This window comes from Hyalella azteca, unplaced genomic scaffold (genome assembly GCF_000764305.2).
Source record: "Hyalella azteca isolate HAZT.00-mixed unplaced genomic scaffold, Hazt_2.0.2 contig7558, whole genome shotgun sequence".
Classification (NCBI taxonomy): Eukaryota; Metazoa; Arthropoda; class Malacostraca; order Amphipoda; family Hyalellidae; genus Hyalella; species Hyalella azteca.
In genome coordinates, this window is record NW_025937681.1 from 1 (window position 1) to 24026 (window position 24026).

A 24026-nucleotide genomic window follows, 5' to 3' on the forward strand; every position below is an offset into this window, starting at 1 on the left:
GAAGTTCTGTAGAAAATTGTATTCGAGGGGATACATTGTTGTTCCCGTATTTATCTGGGTGCGTGGCTGTAATAAAGGAAGGTTCGGTAATAAATACGCCTGGAAACGTGCAACAAATTGTTGATTATTGTATTGTTATCGGGAGCTGAGCTTCCCTAAAAGTTTCAGAGTGCTAGCTAGCGGGAAAGTTGGTGAAATATCGATTGCAAGATTTGATCATCACAGACAGACAGAGGGACACGGAAGCGAGCTAAGAAAAACGTGGTAATAAAATAGGGGTGAAATGGTAGAAATTCGTTTTTTGGCGTTGGATTGTATGTTCATTACTCGAAGTTTTAGTTTTTCCACGTGTAATCATTCTATTGAATCGTAAATTCCTCTCAGGATGTAAAATTGCATAAAACTTTCGGCAAAAATACACCATGAACTTGAAAATCACAAGAAGAGCAATAACTCCATGTTTTTCCATCGGTTTTTAGTTACAGTTTGTAAAATGTGTTAATAATAGAACACGAATTTATTATTTGCTTTCTCTTCATGAAAAATATTCGAACGAGTCGAATCTCAGCATTACGTTTCCTATAGTGCATATAATCGTTCATGTTATCATCGTTCAGGGTATAACTTCGCCCACACTAATCAAACAATTGCTGTAGAGTGCACGTGCCTTATGTGTCTCATATAAGATGTACATGAATGTCATTGATCAATTTAAAACAAAATTGTTTGATAACCGAAAATTATCTGTTTCAGTTCCGGATATTACTTCGTTCACTGTAGACAACGTAAATCTGCACCAATCCTTCGATGTTCACTTCACCGCCGTGTGCCCTGACGCATACTGTTATGGAATCAGCGTGAATGACCTCAGCATTCAATACCCAGTGACAACGGATACCACAGTTACTTATGATGTACCGCCCTGCACTGACTTGACGTTCACCCTCTATTTCAAGAACTGCGCCGATGAAACCGACGCCGGATGCTCAACGGACTTGCCGTACATCACAGATCCAGGTAGCATTCGCTATCTATGATAAATTATGCAATTGCAACTTCATTTTCATCTAATTTTGTCATTAAAAGTTTATCATACATGTCAATTTTCTTCCATTTGCTAAATGGAGAGAATAACACTAAATCCATGAATGCAGATATTATATGACCAAGGTATGAATAGCTGCAAATAGTTAAATGAAGAGCTTCGCCGCTACTTCAATTGACAAGCTTACGAGTTTTTTTTGTAACCGCAATTGGCGTCGTCGTAATATTTTTTTACGCAACGGTAACTGATGGCGCCATTAATTTCTTCGACGATAAATTAATTGTAAAGTTCAATATAAATTTCGTCAAAACGTCAACTGAGGACGGCATAATTTTTTGCCACTACGGTAATTGACAGCGTCGTAAATTTCTCCGTCATGACAGTTATTGTGTGCGTCGTAAGTTCTTTGTCTGTACGGTAACTGACGGCCTGTTAAATTTCTTTGTCAATGAGGGACGTCATTGTGAAGTTCATTGTCACTACGATAATTTGCATACACATTATAAGTTTTTTGTCATTTCGGTAATTACTTACGGCACAAATTTCTTCGCCAATACGATAATTTTCAGCGTTGGAAGCGCACGTTGATACGGAAATAGAAAGCGTGCCGAGGTTGCTCACCAATACGGTAATCGACGTCGCCATTAAGCTCTTTGATGCTGCGGCAATTCGCGGCAGTGTGAAGCTCTTCATCGCTCCGTAACTTAAGGCGTCTGGAAATTATTTGTCGCTTCGGTCACTGATGTTGCCGTGAAGTTAATTACGTGCTTTCTGCAGTAATTGGTGTCAGTGTAGAGCTCCTGGTCACTACGATAATTTGTGTCGACCTGAAGTTCTTTGTCGATACGATAATTTGTGTCGTTGTAAAATACTTGGTAATTACAGCGTTGGAGACAAGTGAATAGACTTGACTACTGTTAAAATGTACGTTATGGTAGCCTGCCTCTAACAACTGGTTATTATTAATACCGATTTAGCACTTGAAAATGGTAGAAATTCGTTTTTTGGCATTGAACTGTATGATCATTGCTCGAAGTTTTAGTGAAGACAACTTTCTTCAAGGAAAATTGCCACGTATTATCATTCTATTTAATCGCAAACTCCTCTCAGGATGCAAAATTGCATATAAATTTCGTCAAAAATACAACACGAACTTAAAAATTACAAGAAGATGAATAACTCCATATTTTCCATCAGTTTTTCGTTATAGTTTTTAAAGTTTAATGATAATGTTGATATATTTATTATTTGCCATCTTTTCATGAAAAATATTCGAACGAGTCAAATCTCAGCACTACCTTTGCTATAGTGCATATAATCGTTCATGTCATTATCGTTCAGCGTACAACTTCGCCCACAATAATCAAACAAGTGTTGTAGAGTGCATGTGCCTTAAGTGTTTCATTTAAGATGTACATGAATGTCATTGAATAATTTAAAACAATATTGTTTGATATCCGAAACTTATTTGTTTCAGTTCCGGATATTACTTCGTTCACTGTGGATAACGTAAATCTGCACCAATCATTCGACGTCCACTTCACCGCCGAGTGCCCTGACGCGTACTGCTATGAAATCAGCGCGAATGACGTCAGCATTCAATACCCAGTGACAACGGATACCACAGTTACTTATGATGTACCGCCCTGCACTGACTTGACGTTCACCCTCCATGCCAAGAACTGCGCCGATGACTCCGACGCCGGATACTCCAGGGACTTGCCGTACATCACAGATCCAGGTAGCATTAGTTATTTATGATAAATTATGTAATTGTAACTTCTTTTGCATCTAAATTTGTCATTAAAAGTTTATCCAACATGTCAATTTTTTTCTATTTGCTTAATGGTGAGAATAACACTAAATCCGTGAATGCGTATATTATATGACCAAGGTATGATTAGCTGTAAATAGTTAACGGCTTAAAGTTGGAAGCACGTCAGTTACGTTGTCGTGTAGTGTTTTTCAACACTAGTACTTGACGTCGTCGTAAAGTTATTTGCCACTATAGGAATTCACGGCGTCATGAAGGGCTTCGCCGCTACATCAATTGACAGGCTTTCGAATTTTTTTTTGTAACCGCAATTGGCGTCGTCGTGAAATTTTTTTTACGCAACGGTAAGTGATGGCTCAGTGAATTTTTTCGACGATAAAGTAATTGTAAGGGTCATGATTATTTTCGTCGCTACTTCAACTGAAGATGGCATAAATTCCCTCGCCGCTACGGCAACTGACTGCGTCGTAAATTTCTCCATCATGGCAGTTATTGTGTGCGTCCTAAGTTCTTTGTCTGTACGGTAACTGACGGCCTGTCAAATTTCTTTGTCAACGAGGCAATTTTCAGTGTCGTGAAGCTCTTTGTCGCTTCTGTAAACGACGTCATTGTGAAGTTCTTTGTCACTACGATAATTTGCGTACTCATTAAGTTCATGGTCTTATCGGTAATGACTTACGTCGCAAATTTTTTCGCCAATACGAAAAATTTCAGCGTTTGAAGCGCACGTTGATACGGAAATAGAAAGCTTGCCGAAGTTGTTTGCCAATACGGTAATCTACGTCGCCATTAGGCTCTTTGTTTCTGCGGCAATTCGCGTCATTGTGAAGCTTTTCATCGCTACGTATATAACTAAAGGCGTATGGTTTCATGTTTTCTGCAGTAATTGGTGTCAATGTAAAGCTCTTGGTCACTACGATAAATCATGTCGGCCTGAAGTTTTTTGTCGATACGATAATTTGTGTCTTAAAATTNAGGTCCCAGAAGGATTACTAGAATTTGAAACAAGAACCAACACCAGGGGCCACAGCTATAAACTAAAAAAACTGCGGTGCAACTTATCCACGCGACAAAATTTCTTCTCGCTTCGACTCACTGACATGTGGAACAGCCTCCCTGAAGATATTGTTGACGCTCCGAGTATGAACGCGTTCTAGAACAGACTAGACAAGGCCATGCAAGAGGAGGTCTTAAAGAGGAGGTCTTAGTCTTAAAATGCCTCGTATCCTACGGAACAACTGATATCTAGAATCGATTTTAAATCTACCGTCCGTTGAAAAGATCTGATCAAAAGGCCAGTCTAGTTAAGAAAAGCACAAGAATCGGCGACAGGTCTATCCAGGCCTATTCTCTAATGCCGAAGATACTATACTATACTATACTATACTATTATACTAGTTGCTAAATGGAGAGAATAACACTAAATCCATGAATGCAAATATTATATGACCAAGGTATGAATAGCTGTAAATAGTTAACGGCTTTAAAATGGAAGCACGTCTGTTACGTTGTCGTGTAGTATTTTTCAACACTAGTACTTGACGTCGTCGGAAAGATCTTTGCCACTATGGTAATTGACCGCGTAATGAAGAGCTTCGCCGCTACTTTAATTGACAAGCTTACGATTTTTTTTTGTAATCGCAATTGGCGTCGTCGTAAAATTTTTTCACGCAACGGTAACTGATGGCGCCATTAATTTCTTCGACAATAAATTAATTGTAAAGTTCGTTATAATTTTCGTCAAAACGTCAACTGAGGACGGCATAATTTTTTGCCGCTACGGTAAGTGACAGCGTCGTAAATTTCTCCGTCATGACAGTTATTGTGTGCGTCGTAAGTTCTTTGTCTGTACGGTAACTGACGGCCTGTTAAATTTCTTTGTACTCAGTGCCCATCAAGACAGCGAGGTGGGATGTATGCTGCCAGTCGCTCTATGCCTCGCTGACTTGGTTTGAGGCTTAATTACGGTATCTAGGCTACGTTAAGACTCTTTTACGTCCATTTACGTCCAACGCGGCAGTTTTTGAGCGTGTTGTAAACCTCCTACTGCTCTCACGGAAAACCTATCTCCTAGAGTTTTAAAGCTACAGCAATGAGACATATACCATTCGATTCGTAAAGACCATACCTATCGATTTGAACATCACTTTTTTAAATTTCTGTCTGGTTCGTTTTTTATATGGGGGAGAAGGGAAAAAGTGAAAAAATTGGAAAAACTCGCATAAAAAAAAACACGGGGAAAATGAAAAAAACCCATGTTTGAATCGATAGGTATGGTCTTTACGAATCGAATGATACGTGTCTCGATGTTGTAGGACGATATTTGTAGGAGATAGATTTTCTAAAGTACCCGTTTTTGGCCGTTTTCTATGAATTTGACGTTTTCTATCAATTTTTTCGAAAAATTCATATGAGCAAAATGTTATTTTTTTACATTTTACGTATGTATGTGAAGTTTCATGATGATCGGATAATAACTGTAGAAGTTTTTCCGGAGGGTAGCCGGTCCCCTTAATTACGTGCTTTCTGCAGTAATTGGTGTCAATGTAGAGCTCCTGGTCACTACGATAATTTGTGTCGGCCTGAAGTTCTTTGTCGATACGATAATTTGTGTCGTTGTAAAATACTTGGTAATTACAGCGTTGGAGACAAGGGAATAGACTTGACTACTGTTAAAATATACGTTATGGTAGCCTGCCTCTAACAACTGGTTATTATTATTATCAATTAGCACTTGAAAATGGTAGAAATTCGTTTTCTGGCATTGGACTGTATGATCATTGCTCGAAGTTTCACTGATAACCACGTGTTATCATTCCATTGAACCGCAAATTTCTTTCAGAATAAAAAATTGCATAAAAATTTCGGCAAAAATACAACATGATCTTGAAAATCGCAAGAAGCCAAATAACTCCATGTTTTTCCATCAGTTTTTGGTTATGCTTTTCAAAATGTCTCAACAATACTAGAAAAATTCCTTATTTGCTTTCTTTTCATGAAAAAACATTCGACAGAGTCAAATCTCAGCATTACATTTCCTACAGTGCATATAATCGTTCATGTCATTATCGTTCAGGGTATAACTTCGCCCACACTAATCAAGCAATTGCTGTAGAGTGCACGTGCCTTATGTGTTTCGTTTAAGATGTACATGAATGTCATTGAATAATTTAAAACAATATTGTATGCTAACCGAAAATTATTTGTTTCAGTTTCAGATATCACTTCATTCACTGTAGATAACGTAAATCTGCACCAATCCTTCGATGTTCACTTCACCGCCACGTGCCCTGGCGCGTACTGCTTTGAAATCAGCGTGAATGACGTCAGCATTCAATACCCAGTGACAACGGATACCACTGTTACTTATGATGTACCGCTCTGCAGTAGCTCGACGTTCACCCTCTATGTAAAGAACTGCGCCGATGAATCCTACGCCGGATCCCCATCGAGTTTGCCGTCTTACCCTACTGCAGGTCAATGTTTGTCTCTGCTGTTTTGTTTCATACATTTCATGAAACTCATAATAAAATTTATTTCAAATAACATCTCGCTATGAGTTTTTATCTTTTATTACATTTATCAATGTAAACTCAGCCAATAATGCTAGTTTTCTAGAAAATTAGTGAATAAGAATCATTAACAATATTTCTAATTTCACGAATTAGAATTTGAGTTGGATTTGGAAGTACTAAATTAATATTTCCAAGAGGAATTTCATTTTATTTCCATAATGTTTCGAGTAAGCATTATTTTATGTTATTCTAAGGTCTTCGACAAAACTTGCATTAGGGAACAGCTTCTGTCAAACTATAATCATGAGATGTACCGTGGAAAAAACGTTTTGTTACATCAAATTTAGAACACGTTCTTTAATCGATTTCAAATTTTGAATTCGATTTTAGAAAACACTTTCTGATATTTACCTTACCTAGCCTAGCATTAATTCCGGTTTATGTCGACCACTTTCGGGAATTGCATATGAGCCATATTTCTTTCAATTTCCATGACATACCTACAGGAAATCTGACACAAAATATTTCATAACAGATGTAGCACTGCACTGTGCTCTTAACTTCTTACTTCTTTAACTCTTATATCCTTCTACGACTTCCCTCTTATACTTATCCAGCATTCAACTCGTCCTAAAATCCATATCTCCAAGATCTCCATTCAACTCATTTTACCAAATATTTTCCTATAGGACTATATGGGATGTACCAATAGGATTATTTTGTATTTGTATCTATATTTCACCACAGGACAAGTGGATGGCTTGAACGTAGTCCCGTACAGTCCCCTGGACAGTTGCTACGCCTACAGCTCTCTCCACACCATACAAAGCGAAGCCAAAACAAGGTGCTCCAGAAACCTCTTGAAACTCCTCGACTCCAGAGACAACCTTGATGCCTATAAGTTCTTTACGACCGTTGCTAGTAAGTTTATCAAAGAACACCTAATTTTTTTTAACATTTATATTCGATTTTGTTTTTAAATATCGTCAACTCGAGCAAAAATTTCATGGCCTACAAGAACTTTAGGAGTCTTTGATCTGAAGTTTTCCCAGGTTTTTCACTAACTCTATTTTTTCGCTCTGAGGCTTGCATGGGTTGATCTGAAGATTCCACTTATTTTTACTCAAATAATTTTTCTATCGTGCAGAGGCTTGGGTTGATCTGAGTTATAATGGAGTAAGCTGGACGTGGGGGGACGGGTCTACGCTCCTCTCGAACGATGCGCTCTGGGAACCAGGCTACCCAAAACTGCCTTCCATAAGGCGATGCGCGTTAGTCATGAGAAAAACCAAGCGACTTCGCAACGGCAAGTGCACGCGCAATCTGGCCGCAACTTTGTGCATTCAATAAAATCGTTGCAATTTCGACCCCGTGAAAAACATGGTTAGTAAGGTGGATATAAATATCGGCGAATTAATCAGCATGCAAAACCTTTTCGGAATGCGTTTTATTTTTCTCAGAAATAGTCACCTGGAAGTCACCTGGAAAAAACTGGCTATTTTAAATGATAATCCAAAAATGTTTTAACTGGCCATCAAGAAATTATAACCTAAAGAGCTTAACGAAGTCCTGTATAGCCTCATCGGTAACACGTATCTTGGCTAGGCAGCGAATGGTCAAAATTTTATTGAAGCAATAAAGCTTCCAGCTTTTTCCCTGTATGGATTGCACTGCATTGATCAAGCTGTGAGGTGAAAATGAAAGCAATAAGTATAGATATGTTGGGACGCTGGTTAATCGAACTTCTGAATAGTCGAACCTTTGGATGACTGGACCACCCAATGATCATCGGATCACTGACTAATCGGACCACGAATAATTGGACGACTGACTACTATTGGACCACTGACTAATTGAACGTTTACGTATTTCTTATCATTAGTTGCTATCTGACTAATTTGTATTATCCACGCTTCATAATAATTTTGATTAATCACGCTTCAGAATTTTTTTATTAAACTTGCTTCATAAAATTTCATATTAAACTTGATTCATTTTAATTTTTACCAATCACGCTTCAGAAAAAATTGTATTAACCTTGCCTCAGAAATTTTTGTATTTAAATTTCTTCAAAAAATTTCTTGTTAACTTGCTTCGAAAAATTTTGTATTATTCTTGCTTCCAAAAAATTGCTATTGAACTTGCTTCAAAAAATGTTTATTAACTTTGCTCTGGAAAAAATTTGTTATTGACCCCGCCTCAGAATAATTTTTATTAACCTTGCTTCAGAAAAATGTTTATTAAATTTGCTTCAGAAAAATTTTTTATTAACCTTGCTTCAGAATAATTTGCTATAACCCCGCTTTCTTTAACTCTTTCAGGGTATGTAGTTGCATTTCCATGGATTTTTTACATGATATACGTTATCTTTTCCCATCATAGTTAGACAAAAAACTGCAAGTGGTTAACCCAGAGGAGAAAAATATTCACATTCTTTATCAATTTAAATACCACAAATGAGAGATGACTGATAAAGTTCATTCAAGGTTTTAAAATTTCTTCTCTTTTGACGTTAGTTTTTAACAATCACTCAGAAGAATGAATGGGTCACATTGTACTAAAATCAACGCACCTCTGCCCGTAGCACTGGTAAGCATTATTGATATGCGTATTATTTTGAAGTTATGACCCACGCTCTTTGGACAAAGACCAAGAAAGTAAAATATTTGTACCTATTATATTATTTTATAATATTTTATCTTATAAAATAGTTTTTTATAACATATTATTTTATGTTACATTCATTTTATATCAGATCATTTTGTTTTATAATCTTTGGTGTGTAATACAATTAATTGGTGGAATTAACTCAAAATTTTCACGTATATAGGAAGGGCTTTATTAAACTTCATTAGGTAACCTATAACTTCACTATCTATTTATACACTGTCTCTAATGGTACGATTATTCCTTTTTTCTACAGTATTGAGTTTTAGGAGCAATTAATATGGTGATAATTAGTATATAATTTAAATGTTTCATATTTAGTGTCTAGATCGATTTGATTCAGCTTAATGTCTATGATTGTCAATTATTCAGTATACACTTGAAAAACTGATTATTATTGGCAACTTTGGCCAAGCCGACAAATGGGTTGGCCAAACCGAGTCATAGCGAGCTTGCAAGCTGCTCTTCAACCCTGAGCGGGAGAAGATATGAAGAAGCTAATTTACGTGCTGCCCGAGTCCTAGGCGACACGTACTTCATAGTCGGATAAGCATCAAAATTTTGTTAAGATAAAAAGTATCGAGAATTGGGAAAACGGTGAGGTAGGTCTTGCTATAAGGCATCGGGATGTATAGCATTAAATACAAATATCCGGAGAAAGGACTTCCAATTTTCTTTGAATTATACGTGCACAAGTAGAGGTTCTACCCTACAATGGAGAGACAAGGCATTATGAATAAGCTTTTACGAACACTGCAATTTATTTCTCTCGACTTACCTCCATGAAAGCCCAATCAGTTCGGTTACGTAGATAGCTGGTCCTTCGATCCCCTGGGCGCTGTGTTAGCGGTATTTACGCGCAGATAGAACGTTCCATGTGCTAGGGCCAAAATCCAGAAGAGCAAATTGATATCGCCAGACATCAGCTACGTACTGTACATTACCATTGTGGTCCAACGTGGCCTCTTCAGTGCCCACATGGTAGTTGCCGCCAGTCCCGATCGCTCCGTAGTTCTCAAATGACTCATAGAGACGGCTTGAATTGGATGAAGAGAAGTGAAGTTGGTATAAACCCTTTTTATGAGATGAAGTAAAGAGGTAGCTGATAAGGTTGTACAGGTGCCGGTCACCTGTGTTTTTGCTCAGAGATGATTAGCCATAGACTCCATTCCGAGATTGCAAGGAGTAGACTGTGTAGCGTAACTGTGTATAATAGACTGTAAACTGTGAGAATCAGGGATAGACAGGGATAGACTTGGACACGAAAAAGGTGCAAGTTAGACCATTATTTCGAGTCATTATATGCAAGAAATACAGAGGATTAAGCTACGAAACAACTGCTGGGCTCGTATAAGTAAGGATGAACTTATCATTGATAAAATTTATGGCATTCAATTAAAATTCAAATTGGAAGCCCCGTCAGAAATTAAAAGAAACTGAATGAAAAATTAAACTTACTAAGTGAAAAGTTTCGTCAAACAAGGTAATAAGGGACGGTTTTGAGAGTTTTTCGTTAATAATTTCCTACCATGAAATATTTCATAAACAAGTTTGGACTCATTTATAGCTCTGTGTGAGGGCTATCGTATGGTATCTTAAAAAAATTCCATATGCTATTCGTAAGGTGCCAGATGCAAGAAAGTGTCCCGAATTACCCCTGGTAACGGGGTAATCCGGGATACTTGAAATAAAACTTAATTTTAAAACGTTGGAAGCACGCAGAGTGTACACATCTATTACTAACAGTAGTCAGAAGTCCTTCTTTTCCTTAGTAAATGATGTAGATGTATGGCCCAGATGAGAGCCGTGAGAGCTGCGTCGTCATTTGGACAATTTTATTTTTTTTAGAAATAACATTTTTTGTGATTTTTGCTTGTTTTTTCATTATTGATATGATATTACTATATCCATACATTACCGTATTATTGATGTGATATTACTGTATCCATGAACATGCCATTGAGCATTTACAATAACTTTGTCCACTGCAAGCTTCATATCAGTAGCCATTCAGCATTTCTTCTGTATATGTAAGCTTACAGGATGGCTTGTAATTTCACACCATTTTAATTGTGTCAAGTGAATTCACTATACCAAAAAATTTCGTAAAAACATACCTGAAACCAATATAGGAATATATAAAAGGAAACCATAAGGAATATATTAAAGGAAACCAAAAGGAATGCGGATAATGCGGAAATATCGTGTATCGTTAAACCTGTATATCTGGATCAGTAGGAAAATGCAATGGGAATATGTGGTTGACAGTTTTACTATTCCAGTTGTAGTCAAAGACGATGATTATAAACTCATTCGGAACTGGCTCATTTGGGAGAACCAAACTGATGGACGTTGTTCTTAAGCATTTTTGGCCATCTAGTCGTGGGGAAGGTTGCTGCGGACATTTGCAGCACATGTGTCCACTTCCAATTATTTAAGGTTTCTTCTCGGCTGGTTTGTCCTCCAATTTTGAAAGTTTGGCGAAATCATCTTTTGATCTATTTAGGTACAAGGGATTTGGTCAAGTTTCCCAGGTCGAGATGTGGGAATGTCGCCATTTTAGTAGCGGTCGATCATTATTATAAGTTCATGAGCGCTGTACCGTTGCGAGATAAGACAGTGAAATCCGTAATATAGATACTCTCGTTGGACTGACTTACTTACATTCTTCAAAGTACCAAACCGTATTTTGACAGATAATGGGTCAGAATTTGTGAGTAGTAATTTTGAGGAGGCATTGAATTCATTCAACATTTCCCACATTTTATCCACAAAATACAAAGCGTCATCAAACGGGTCTGTCGAGAGATGCAACCGTACGATAATAGAGCTATTTGAAGGGTTTACAGGCGGTGAAGCGAGAACGGCTTGGGCCCAGAATAAGGGAAAGTAGTGATTATTTATATCAACACTTTTCACTCAGAATTGGGTATGTCGCCTAATAGTTTTCTTCTCGAACGATGTCACGAAAAGCCGGATAATTTAATGATGAACTCTGAAGTTTTGAAAGTGTGGCGTGATGGACTTTATGCATTCGAATCGTTCGCAGTATACGATAAACTAGCAATTGAATTTTAATAAGCTATCATTAATCCTCTGATAAGCTATTGCAGATATACGATCGTCAATATGAAGTAATGCAAGTAACAACCTTGCTGCCTTGTTTTAACCGCCTTGCTGGGCAATAACTCTTTGTAAGTCGTTTGAAACTTTAGTAGAGTTAATATCGACTGTTTGCTAGAGGCCCGTAGGAAGTTTTTTAATGGCGATTCGGCTGCATCAACAAAATATGTATTTCGTCGGCATTCTATATCGGCAGAAATGGGTAACTCCCAACAGGTAAGGACATTTGCAGTTTCGGTAACAACATTTTTGATTTGCTGTTTCAGCTTTGCCGAACCCCAAATTACTGTTTCGAAATTATCAAAACGAGATTTGATGTTTCAACATTACGAAACAGGTCATACCTCTGGGAGTGTGGAAAAAATTGTAACGGCTAAACTACATCTCTCCGTCGTTCGAAAGTAATAAACTCATCAAATCTAAATGTTTAACGAATATTTCGCTTGAGATTAATCAACGTTCGATTTATCAGTGTTTAGAACAATCGCTTGAGATTTATTTTGTATTGAGATTTATTTTGTATTTTTTGCATTTATTTAAAAAAAATTATTTTGTTCAACAATTACTGTCGAAAAATTTCAACAACCGAGAAGAAGTCAGCACGCAACTGTCGAGAATCATTGATACTGAATCAAATTTTTAACTATTCTCATTACATGTCAGACTTGGCTCAATTTTCTCAAGTTGTTATTCGAACAAGCTAAATCTCCCGTACTTAGTATCATCAATCTATCTCTTAAAAAATAAAACTTTTGTTCAGAGTGAAAAAGGGCCTGTAGGATGTGGAGTTCATTTGAGATTTCTTGTCCATACCATTTTGAAGACAATAACGGCAGGGCAGTAATGGTGACATCGCAGGGTTAAATCATTTTCATTTTACATAGAGTTCATCAAAGAAATTCTGATTTATGCTAATCAAACGGCACGGATCTCAAATGAACCTGAAAACTGCACGCGATTGGTTTCCTCAAAATTTTATCATACGATTGGGTAACACACGTTACCTTCCCCTGATTTGTAACGATGAATTTCTTTCTCGTTGTAACACTTCAAACAAGAAGCGAATGGCCCCAAACCACAAAGCATTCGAGACATAAAAGGCTAAATAGCGACTACAATTAAACAGATTCTCCTGCGTTTGCCGGCCAAAGTTTTTGTTCCAGAGCCCATCACAGTAGAGATAATTCCAATTGATAGCAAACAACATAAAATATTTATCAGTGTAGCTTCATATCAAAAAGGTTTCATTATTTGAACAATAAACAAGGTCACTTTCATGCGAAGTAAAAATTGTCCAAATTCTCATTGTCCAGGGCCAATGGTCCTGAGCATTTATAAAGCCCGATGTGGTGGGAACACTGCTACAGCTAGATGTGATAGAAACACTGCTACAGCTGGATGTGATAGGCACATTGTTATAGCTGTATTTGGTAGACACATTGTTACCGTTGGATGCGGAAGTAACACTGCTACTGCTGGATGGAGTAGATCTCGCTTCTGAACGGCAGTCTTCGTTGACGACCGGTCGAGTTTTCCCGTCAGATCGGCAGTTAGTTTTGCTGCCATTAACCTTAGAACTTATTGGCATATTCATTTTCAGCTCACCTAAGCTTACATCGTAAGTTAACAGATGGCGACACTCCTCAAAAGTTGATTGTTATGCTATCCATGGCGTTTACACTTTCAGTAAACGTCAGTGGAAGCCAACAGAGATTTCAGTTTGCTCTTTAGGGTGAGACAAAAATCTTCTATGGAGTTCACAACGTCTATCATCTTCAGATAGTTTTTTCTCTCTGTCTCGCTTCGTTTCATCGTTTTTTGGCGGAGGCCATTTCCTTTTTAGGCAACGGAGGAATTATTTCGGGAGGTGATTCAGGTGCATCTAATCCTGTGAGGATATAACCTCCTCTGTGCCTTCCTGACAGGGAGGAGTATCGACGCTCAGGCCGAGTCTTCAAATTATTCTCACCGTAAATCTTTCCAGGCTTAGGGACCATGTCTTCAAAAGTGAAACGGGTTGCCGAGATGGAAATAGGTTTCAATTTCCTACTGCCCACCAATTCTTGGGCCCGAAGAGCAGCGTCTTCAGCAACAACTTCGTCGGCGTTGACGGTCATGTTGAGCTTTGTTATCCCAAAAAAATCCATAATGATCTGCAGAACTCTGGGAATCCGACTACTGCCTCCGACTACGATAACTTTCTTTCACTTCAGTCTTTGCAATTTTCGCTGTTTTGATAAGGTTACTGAGAATAACTTGCACCTTTTTGTCCAAATTTCCTATAAAAGTTTCTTCAAATTGTCACTGCGTCATTCTGCTTTTAAATTTTCAAATTTTACACTAGATATGCCCAGATTGTAACAATCTGAGAGTCTTTCATGAACGTCAAGTTGGTCTTTATTTTCTCACAAGAAAACTTTTTTCTCGTCAAACTTTGTGGAGAATCAGGGTTATTATCTTTACTTTTCTGGCTGGTTCTCTTATCAATCTCTTTCATCAGCACTCAATCTAAATAGTCTCCTCCTAAGTCCTCATCCCCACTCGCTGCCAGCACTCGCACCTCCAGGTAGTCAACTCTTAACAGCGACACGTCAAGCTTTCCTGCCCCCATGTCGAAAACCAAGACGTTGTACGCGTTGTGAAGTTTGAGGCACTCACTGAAGGATAAATTTGAGGCTGAACCTGAATTTTCCAATAATATTTTGTTGCGCTATAGATCATAGCCGTCGCCTTTGGTTCAATGATGAGGTCCAGCAACTCCAGGTCGGCTATTTTACACGCGGTCACAATCGCCTCGCGTTGGGAGGTGGTGGTGCAAGCGGGCACCGAGCCCACGGCGCCCGCTTAGCTGTGCTCACCACTGCTTATCAATAGATTCCAGTCTAAAACTAGATAACAGTTTATGCTAGATACTAGTTTTTACTAGCTACTAGTTTGTACTAGATATTAGTTTGTACTAGATACTACTTTGTACTAGATACTAGGTTGTACTAGATCCTAGTTTGTACTAGATACTAGTTTGTACTAGATACTAGTTTGTACTAGATACTAGTTTGTACTAGATCCTAGTTTGTACCAGATACTAGTTTCTACTAGATACTAGTTTGAGCTAGATACTAGTTTGTATTAGTTACTGGTTTGTACTAGTTACTAGTTTGTACTAGATACTAGTTTGTACGAGATACTAGTCAGAAGTTAATGAGCCAACTGCTCTAAAGAAGTTGTACTTTGTTCAATAATATTAATAACTTTATAAATATTTCACTTATATAATGACGAAAATCATTTATTGTCCAATACATAATTATTTTTTTTATTTGCATTTCTATGTCATAAAGCCAAAAGATCAATCATAGTATTTTCCAATAATTTGTTCATTTAATGCTTTAATATCCTTAAAATTTTATCGTTAATATAATGCAATATCTCTTCTACATTATATTAAAATATAATATAGTGCACGTGCGTCACGCTCACATCAAAGTCTATCTCGAGCCAATGAAGAAGATAAGAAGCCAGTCAAAATTCCCGAGCCCTTTGATTAAAATTCGTTAACATTCACGAGGACTGAATTGCTGTCTGGTGGTACTGGTGGTACTGGTGGTACTGGGGGTACTGGTGGTACTGGTGGTGCTCGTGGTACTGGTGGTACTGGTGGTACTGGTGGAACTGGTGGTACTGGTGGTACTGGTGGTACTGGTGGTGCTCGTGGTACTGCTGTCTAAGGTGATACTTGCCATGAATCACTCGGAAACAATTTTTCATTATGAATTAATGCGGAATTCGCTATTATGAATAATTATTCGATTTTCCGAGCTCTCAATTGCACTTACCTGATACCAGTCGTCCCGTACAAAAGACTGTCAGTGAATTAGATAAGCAATACAACTGCGTGACATCCACGGACGTCATAGAGCCTGGAATGCTGCAGTCATTATTTCCGTATCATTATACGAAACGTGATCTGGGATTACAGAATTGGAGATTACAGGGTTTGGGATTACAGGATTTAGAATTAAAGGACTTTGGATAACTTGATTGATGATTACAGGATTTAGGATAGCTGAATTGATGATTACAGGATTTGGGATTACAAGACTTAGGACTGCTGGATTTGGGATTATAGGATTTATGATTGCAAGATTGATGATTGCTGATTTCTGATTACAGGACTTAGGATTACTGGTTTTGGGATTAAAGGATTTGGAATTACTGGATGTTGAATTACAAGATTTAGGACTATCGGATTACAGGATTTAAGATTACAGGATTTTCGAATATATGAGAACTTGATTCTCAAATCTGCCCCATGCCGAGCCACATTGGATTTTGCTACTTGTGTATTAAATAATATTTTAACATATAATAATAATAATAATAATAATAATACAATGTATAGTTTATATAATTGTATATTATATAATAAATTGTATAACGTGGTTATTGTGGATGATTCTGTTCTCTAAATATCACGCTGGACAGGGTTGTAAAATTAGAGTTTTTATTGCGTCTCAGAATCCTTTTTCTAATGTTCCACAAAATATTACCATCGAATAATCAACGAAGTGTTTTACGAAACTAATAAAAATTCTAGTCAAGAGGAATATTTTCATTTTATTTATTTATTTTTATTTCTAATAATTATTTTAGACGCCATAATAACCAATTTTACTACGTATTTATTTCAAGTCTACGATGATTTAGAAAATATCGTTTGCCAGAAACCGACATATGAAAGCTACTCAGCACATTATTCTACATTCTTCATATTGCAGAGGTGAACTTGGCATTAGTGTGGCACTTATCTTCCATCATACACGAGATAAGGCACATATGTGGAAGGAATTTAATGGCTCTCACCTCACTGGACCACATGCTTCACTAGAGGACCACACGCTTTACTAGAGGGCCACACGCCTCACGCTCCACGGTGACCAATTACACACACGAAAATTAGTGTGACTTTGTCCAAGTAGCGGTGACATACAAGACTCGTGCCTAATAAGTGGACTTTAACTCAAAACTTAGAATAAATTAACTTCGGAATAAAACTTGAAACTAACTTGAAATTAAAAGTTTTGGTTTGGTAATAACATTACCATGACATTGTTCAAGGTGTCAATAAATTGTAATTGATGAATATATGTGTTAATGTTTCATGATTCTATTCTATTCGTTCAGTCACTCTTTATTCGTCATACGCATCTTTGCGGGGCCAAACTGTGTCAATATGACCCGCATATGTACAATGAGTGCGTTTGTGAAAAAATGCTTTGGTGAAATAATGGCTTCGTAAATTCCTCGCCTTTGTGAAAAATTTCTTATGTGAAAAAGTGTTTATGCGAAAAAATATCTGTGCAAAAAGTGCTTATGTGAAAAATTAAGATATATGAAAAAATGCTTAGGCGAAAAAATGCCTTTGTACAAAAGTGCACAAGGATTTAAACAATATATCATCCATTTCTACGAAAGCTCATCCGAAAATGGCTTGATCGCCTAGGAGAAATTCTTCAGGAACACTCGCAGGCATAATTGCGCTCATGCTGCGGAAGACTTCAATTTCCTTCCCGAAATTTCATTGTGTCTTGAATTCTTATTTTGTTAATATAATATCCCTGTGAAATTTCTGTCTATTTTATCTACATTACTTAATTATTTTTTAATTGACCTGGCCGTGCATTACAATTTTCAACAGTTAAGTATTTAGTTTTCTGCTCTATAACTTTATACTACAGTAACTTTATTATTCAATGTTACCACTTTCATTTAATGATGGAATTTTGGCGGCTCCTTTTTTTCGTATTTTTTAAATAATATTGAGCCTAGGTATTATTGTTACTGTTTCCTGATGATGATTTTTTAGGTAACACTGGTACTGTTCGAAGTTACTTTAATTACTTTTAAGAGTTAAACATTATAAAACATAATTATTAGGTAATTATAATATAATTATTTGAAATAAGTTATTATTATTATTATTATAAAATAATTATAATTATTCATATTATTAAAACCGGGATGCACTGCCATGTTGAAATCTTGATCCCTCAAGCGTAAGTTCTCAGCAATGTTCATTATTATGGAATTACATGCGAGCAAAACCAGCAAAACCATCAAATATTTTCAATATTTCTCATTTCCCAAGTTATATGATGGTGCTCTGTCTCTTTGTTGTGGTCCAGATGTAGCAGTCCCAGGCCACGCTGGTGCATGTATGAAAAAAGAATCTTTTTCGTTTCAACTGTTTTTACGAGTGAAATTTAACTGTTATATTATATCATAACTGTTTTTTTATTATATCATAACTCTTATATTTGCTGCTGTAGGGCGCTCTCAGTACCCGCGCTCTCAGCTAGTACGCGTATTAACATTGATGTCTACACAGCCTATACTCGTGAGGCAGAAATCGCTGCAATGGAGTGTACGATTTTAGTATTTCGCTCATGTCTTGGCAACGGCTGCTTCGATTCAGTTCAAACTTTTTTCACTGCATGTCCACATATTTTTAACAACTATTCATGCAGGTCTCGAGCCGAAATTTTTTTTCGTATTAACAATTTTGTGAAAAAACATAAATTTGGACGATTTTTTTGCAAAAATTAAAGTCTTATAGTCTATAATCTATCCTCGATCGATTTTGTTTAAACTTTACAGGCACGTGCAGCTAGTGCTGATGAACATTTTGATATATGACTTGCTTCGTAAAAGTAGATTTTACTATATAATTTTCTTATACGAGAAAAAGGCAGTTTTTTGTTCATATCTCAGTTGCATATTTCATGATCATGTTTAAACTTTACACACGCTTTCTCACAAGTGATATCTACATAATAATGTAGGTTTCGTTTTTTGGAATATTGATATTTTAGAAAAAAATTATTGTCAAATTTGAGTTTTTCACATTTTTTTCAAATCGTAATTTTGACTTGACTTCTGAATGAGGCATCGCATCTATTTCGAGTTTTTTCCTAACGATTTATCAAATCAAAAGCTACAGGACGATGGGTAGCACATGTCACAGCTCTTTCTAAAGCGGCCGTAATTTGTCGATGAAAATATCATGTTGAAAATTTCCCAAGTTCCGTGAGATCTACCGCTACGGTTCCGAAACGTGTTTATCGTATCTCTACTGTATAGATGTTAATAAGCACAGTCTCTGGTAAATAATTTCGTGTGTTAATATATTTTTAGCTCCCATTTCACTCTGAGATAGAACGGTTAGAGTAAAAATGATTGTGAGATTTTCTGTACGAGGAGCAAATTTTCTATCATATATGGGGCCAGTATGGGTGTTCATGTTGATTAAGTTACATCATACTTCCTTGTGACTCCGATAAGGTCAATATTTGTTCATAAATGTCTCCTGTAACTTGTTTTTTGCCCTATTTTAAAACTTTTTTTGAGTTCCATGGTGTTTTATTCGATCTTACATCATTTCCGGCCTTGGAAGTCCAGGTTCTTTGTAGATTCTGATGAAGCCCCATCCACAGCTCTTTGCGGCTCAGTCTTTCGTGCCCAAGTACGAAAGACTGAGCTGCCTTTCGTGCGTCTCGCGCGGGTTCTTCGGCGGATGCGGTGGGACCCTAACGGGTTCCATGCGCAGTGGGATGGGACCCGCCAGTTTAACGACAGGTTAGGTATAGGACACCACTTTATTTTAATTAATGTTATTACAGCGGATTTCTGTTGCAGCCCAGATATAGCTGATGGAATCTGGGGTTAGGTTAGGAGTGCCAAGTTATTTTGTTAGCAGGGCCGACTCGGCAATAGAACCCGAGGTTGGGTTAAGGACTGCAAGGCCTTTTCCTTGTATGAATGATCGTGCTATCGGACATGGTTGTGTCAACCTCGACAAATTATCTGAAGGACATTAAGGTTAGGTTAGGGACTCCAGGTTGTTATTTATAATGAAATTATGATTGAGTTACACGCAGTATGACGCTGAGTCAGGGTTGATGTTGCTAAAGGGAAGGGAAGTAAATGTTTTTTTGTGGTAAACATCGTGGGATGTAAGATGCCTTAGCTTCCTGATATTGATATTAAGGGGCGGGTTTATGGTATTTTGGGTTATGTTGGTTTTTCTATTATTAAAAATTTTTTTTATGAATATTGGCCAATGTATGATCTTCTTTTCAGTGGAAAGTGGGATACACCGAGTCATTCAGTTATATAGTTTTCAGAGCCATAATGAGGATAATATTGGCCCTACTTCTCCCTGTGGTAAGTAGGCTACCTGCTACTGTGCTACTACTTCTACTTCTTTTCACACCATTAGTAATACTACTACAAGTATTAGTACTACTAATGCTACTGCTAGTGCTACTCCAATTTCTACTCTACTGATAACTTATTAATTAGTAAGTAATTAGTAATTTTATTCAGTATACAAAATATTACTGACTAGCGATAATTCAGAATTTGAATTATTACCTAATAGTTATTATTCAGTTGGTAAATTATCACTAAAAATGAATTATCCAGTGTATAAATTATTGCTGAAATGTAATTATTCAGTATATAGATCTTTTACGAAAATGTACCTAAAATATATATCACCTAAATTACGACTTATTTCAATAATAATTTATGCATGTATTGCTTATTAACACATCAAGACATACATAATATTATTGAAGATGAAAAATAATGTGTTATGCACAGCTAATTTCAGTGTTGTCTTCTTTTTTATTGTCAATAAATCATTATATAAATATATAATATTATAAATCAGTGCCTTTTTATTGAGATGTAAATAAATAAGCCGGGAAGAAATAACAGTGTTTTTTACTGTCATTTGAGAATATATAATTTTAATATGAAACGAAAAAAAAATCATCAAAATTTTTGTCTTGAAGGTTCTATATTATTTTGAACTGGTGGGAACTTTGCATTTTTAGGGAGCAGATCCCTACATGCGTGGAAGTTTTTTCAAAATGCCCGAAAAGAAGAAAAAATGTGAAGAATTTTGTGTTGACTCATTCTGTGTCAGAAATTTTCATATCTATGCATGGTTTTTATTGCTAAAAGTTGTGATTAGTTCCAAATATTTATGAAATTTAGAATGAAATTAATCAATGATTATTAGTTAATAATTTATACTGAAAACACATTTTTTCTTCGACGCTATGCAGCACAAAGAAACTAAAGATGCTGTAAATATTGGCCGCCGTTGGGTCTATGTGTAATTTAAAACTCGTATTCATCTACATATTTTAGAATGTACTTCATTTACCAAATCTATATTACGAAGAACAGATATTTGCCTGGTATTGATATTTTCCTGATTTTGATAATTTCCTAAAATCGATATTTTGCAGGTATCAATATTTTCCTGTTATTAATATTTTCCTGGCTTTGATATTTTCCTGATATCGATATTTTCCTGAAATCGATATTTTCTTGATATCGATATTTTCATGAATTTGATATTTTCTTGATATCGATGTTTCCCTGATATCGATATTTTCCTGATTTTGATATTTTCTTGAAGTCAATGTTTTCCTGATATCAATATTTTCCTGATTTTTATATTTTCTTGAAGTCAATGTTTTCCTGATATCGATATTTTCCTGATATCAATATTTTTTATGATATTGACAATTTCCGGATATCGATTTTTTCTTGATATCGATATTTTACTGGCATGGATATTTACCTCATAATTATTGTTTCCTGATATCGATTTTCCTGATATCGTAATAGATAGTAATTTTCCTGATAGTAATATATTCCCGATATCGATATTTTACTGATAATGACATTTTTCTGATATCAATATTTTCCCGATATCGATATTTTCCTGATATCGATTTTTCCCGATGTCGATAATTCCTGGTATCGATAAATTCCTGATATCGCTATTTAATGATATCGACAGTTTCTTGATGTCGATATTATCCTGATATCGATATTTTCCTGGTGTCAATTTTTTTCATCATATCAATACTTTCCTGATATCAATATTTTTTTGATATCAATACTTTCCCGATATCGATGTTTTCCTGATATCGATATTTACCGGATATTGCTATTTTCCTGATAATGATATTTTCCTGATATCGCTATTTTCTTGATGTCAATGTTTTCCTGATATCACTATTTTCCTGATATTGATATTTCCCTGATATCGATAATATCCTGATATCGATTTTCTATATGACATCGATATCATTGACAGAGCCCACCATTCACTCAGTGAAGTAGAGAGGACATATTGACCACATACTGACACATTTACTTATCCACAGCACGGAAACAGATCGTACGAAGCAATGAAATGCACTTTTTCTACCTGGCCAGACTCGGTCAGAATTTGCTGCACGAGGCTAAGAAGTGCGTCTCGATTTGGACGAAGTCTCACTCGTTTTTCTGTGTGTTCAGCTAAACTCGTCCCTTTCTCAGTTAAACTCGGCGTCCCAGGATGAGTTCAACTCGGCGTCCCACCGTGACTCTCAAACTGTTCAACTGCAACTCCGTGGGGGCGGCAGTGTCCAGTATCAGGAGCTCGCCGTCAGCCCTGATTACATCCTTTGTTTGAAGTCCGTAGCGACGGTTTTAGTAGCCGCCACCTCCTCGGAGTGCCGCCAGGTGGCAGCCGCTGCAGGTGCGTAAAAAATTTGGTGCTGCAGGTGCTGAGTAGATGGGGAGCCAGCAGGTGCTGAGTAGATTGGTTGACTGTAGGTGCTGGGTAAATTGGCTTCAGCGCAGGAATATGCGAAATGACGTCATTATTATTATTGAAAATATGGTATCACTAAGAGTACATAGATTACATTCTAATATATTGATATAGTAAACCAAATAATTGAAAAGTCCTTCTTAAAAAGTAATGAAATTGAGTAAATTGGTAGATGAATGCATGAGATGTAAATAGGCAAAATAATAGTTAAGTAAGATAAGGACTTGGTTTATATTGAAATGGCGAAGGCGACTCTTTTTTCGGTAAATATTTATAGAACTCGAAATTTAACTTCAAGAAGTTGCATTAATCCGTAAAAAGAGTTTTTAGATTGAGATTTTTTATGAAGTTTTTTAATAATTTATAAATTGAAGTAATTCCAAAATATGTAAAAATGTAAAAATACTTTGAATGTTTTCAAAATAGAAACCTTTAAAGGGAGCGTTTGGGTCCAAAAGTCAAATTTTCGGCTTTTCTGGTTTTTAATCTCATCTTAAAGCTTACTTTCTGACGCATCGAACGGTACTAGAACCATCTCTGTACGTTGATTTATGCGTTCACTACAGATCCCGTAAGGGGGAAGGGGGGGCATCAGTAATTCCAAAGTGGGAAATTAACTATAAAATGTCCTATCCACTCGGCTAGAGCTCAGTAACCTCACAGACAGCACGCTGGATGGTGTTCATTCAGTGGCTCTATGCACCGATGAATGACTTTGAAGTGAGTTGACGCTTACTTTCGATATCTAGGCTACGTTACGTGCCTTTACGTGCCGCGCAGCGGTTTTTTGTCTCTACTGAAAAGTTGCCAAAGCTGAAAATCTCTCCCACGGCAATCCTATCTCCTCGTACAGTTTTGAAGCTACAGCAATTCGAGATATACTGTTCGATTTGCAAAGAAAAGATCTACAAAACCTTGCATAAATTTTCCTAATTTCGTTATAGTTTGGATTTTATAATGCAAAAAAGGGGGAAAGGTGGCGGCGGTAAAATCGAGAAAATTCGAAATTTTATGAAAAATGCTCCCACACCCACAAAACTAAAAATTTCAAAAAACGTATGCGGCGTTTTATAGATCTAGTCTTTACGCATCAAATGATATGTAACTCGATGTTTTAGCTTAAAAACCCTAGGAGGAAATAGAATTCTAAAGTATCCTCTTTTTGGTTCGTTTTCTAAGAATTTCACGCTTTCTTTCATTTATTTCGAAAAATTTACATGGACA

The 24026-nt window shown here is 36.6% G+C and overlaps 1 protein-coding gene across 1 annotated transcript in view; it reads left to right on the forward strand.

Annotated features, from left to right (window-relative positions):
* Positions 1 to 753: 753 nt before the first annotated feature.
* LOC108665333 overlaps positions 754 to 24026 on the forward strand; it is a gene marked incomplete at its 5' end in the record, with an annotated part of 38110 nt that continues 14837 nt past the window's right edge. The window contains 2 exons of the mRNA XM_018152078.2: positions 754 to 1017; positions 2523 to 2786. Of these exons, the coding sequence (XP_018007567.1) occupies positions 754 to 1017; positions 2523 to 2786 (528 nt within the window). The remainder of the gene's footprint in view (positions 1018 to 2522; positions 2787 to 24026) is intronic.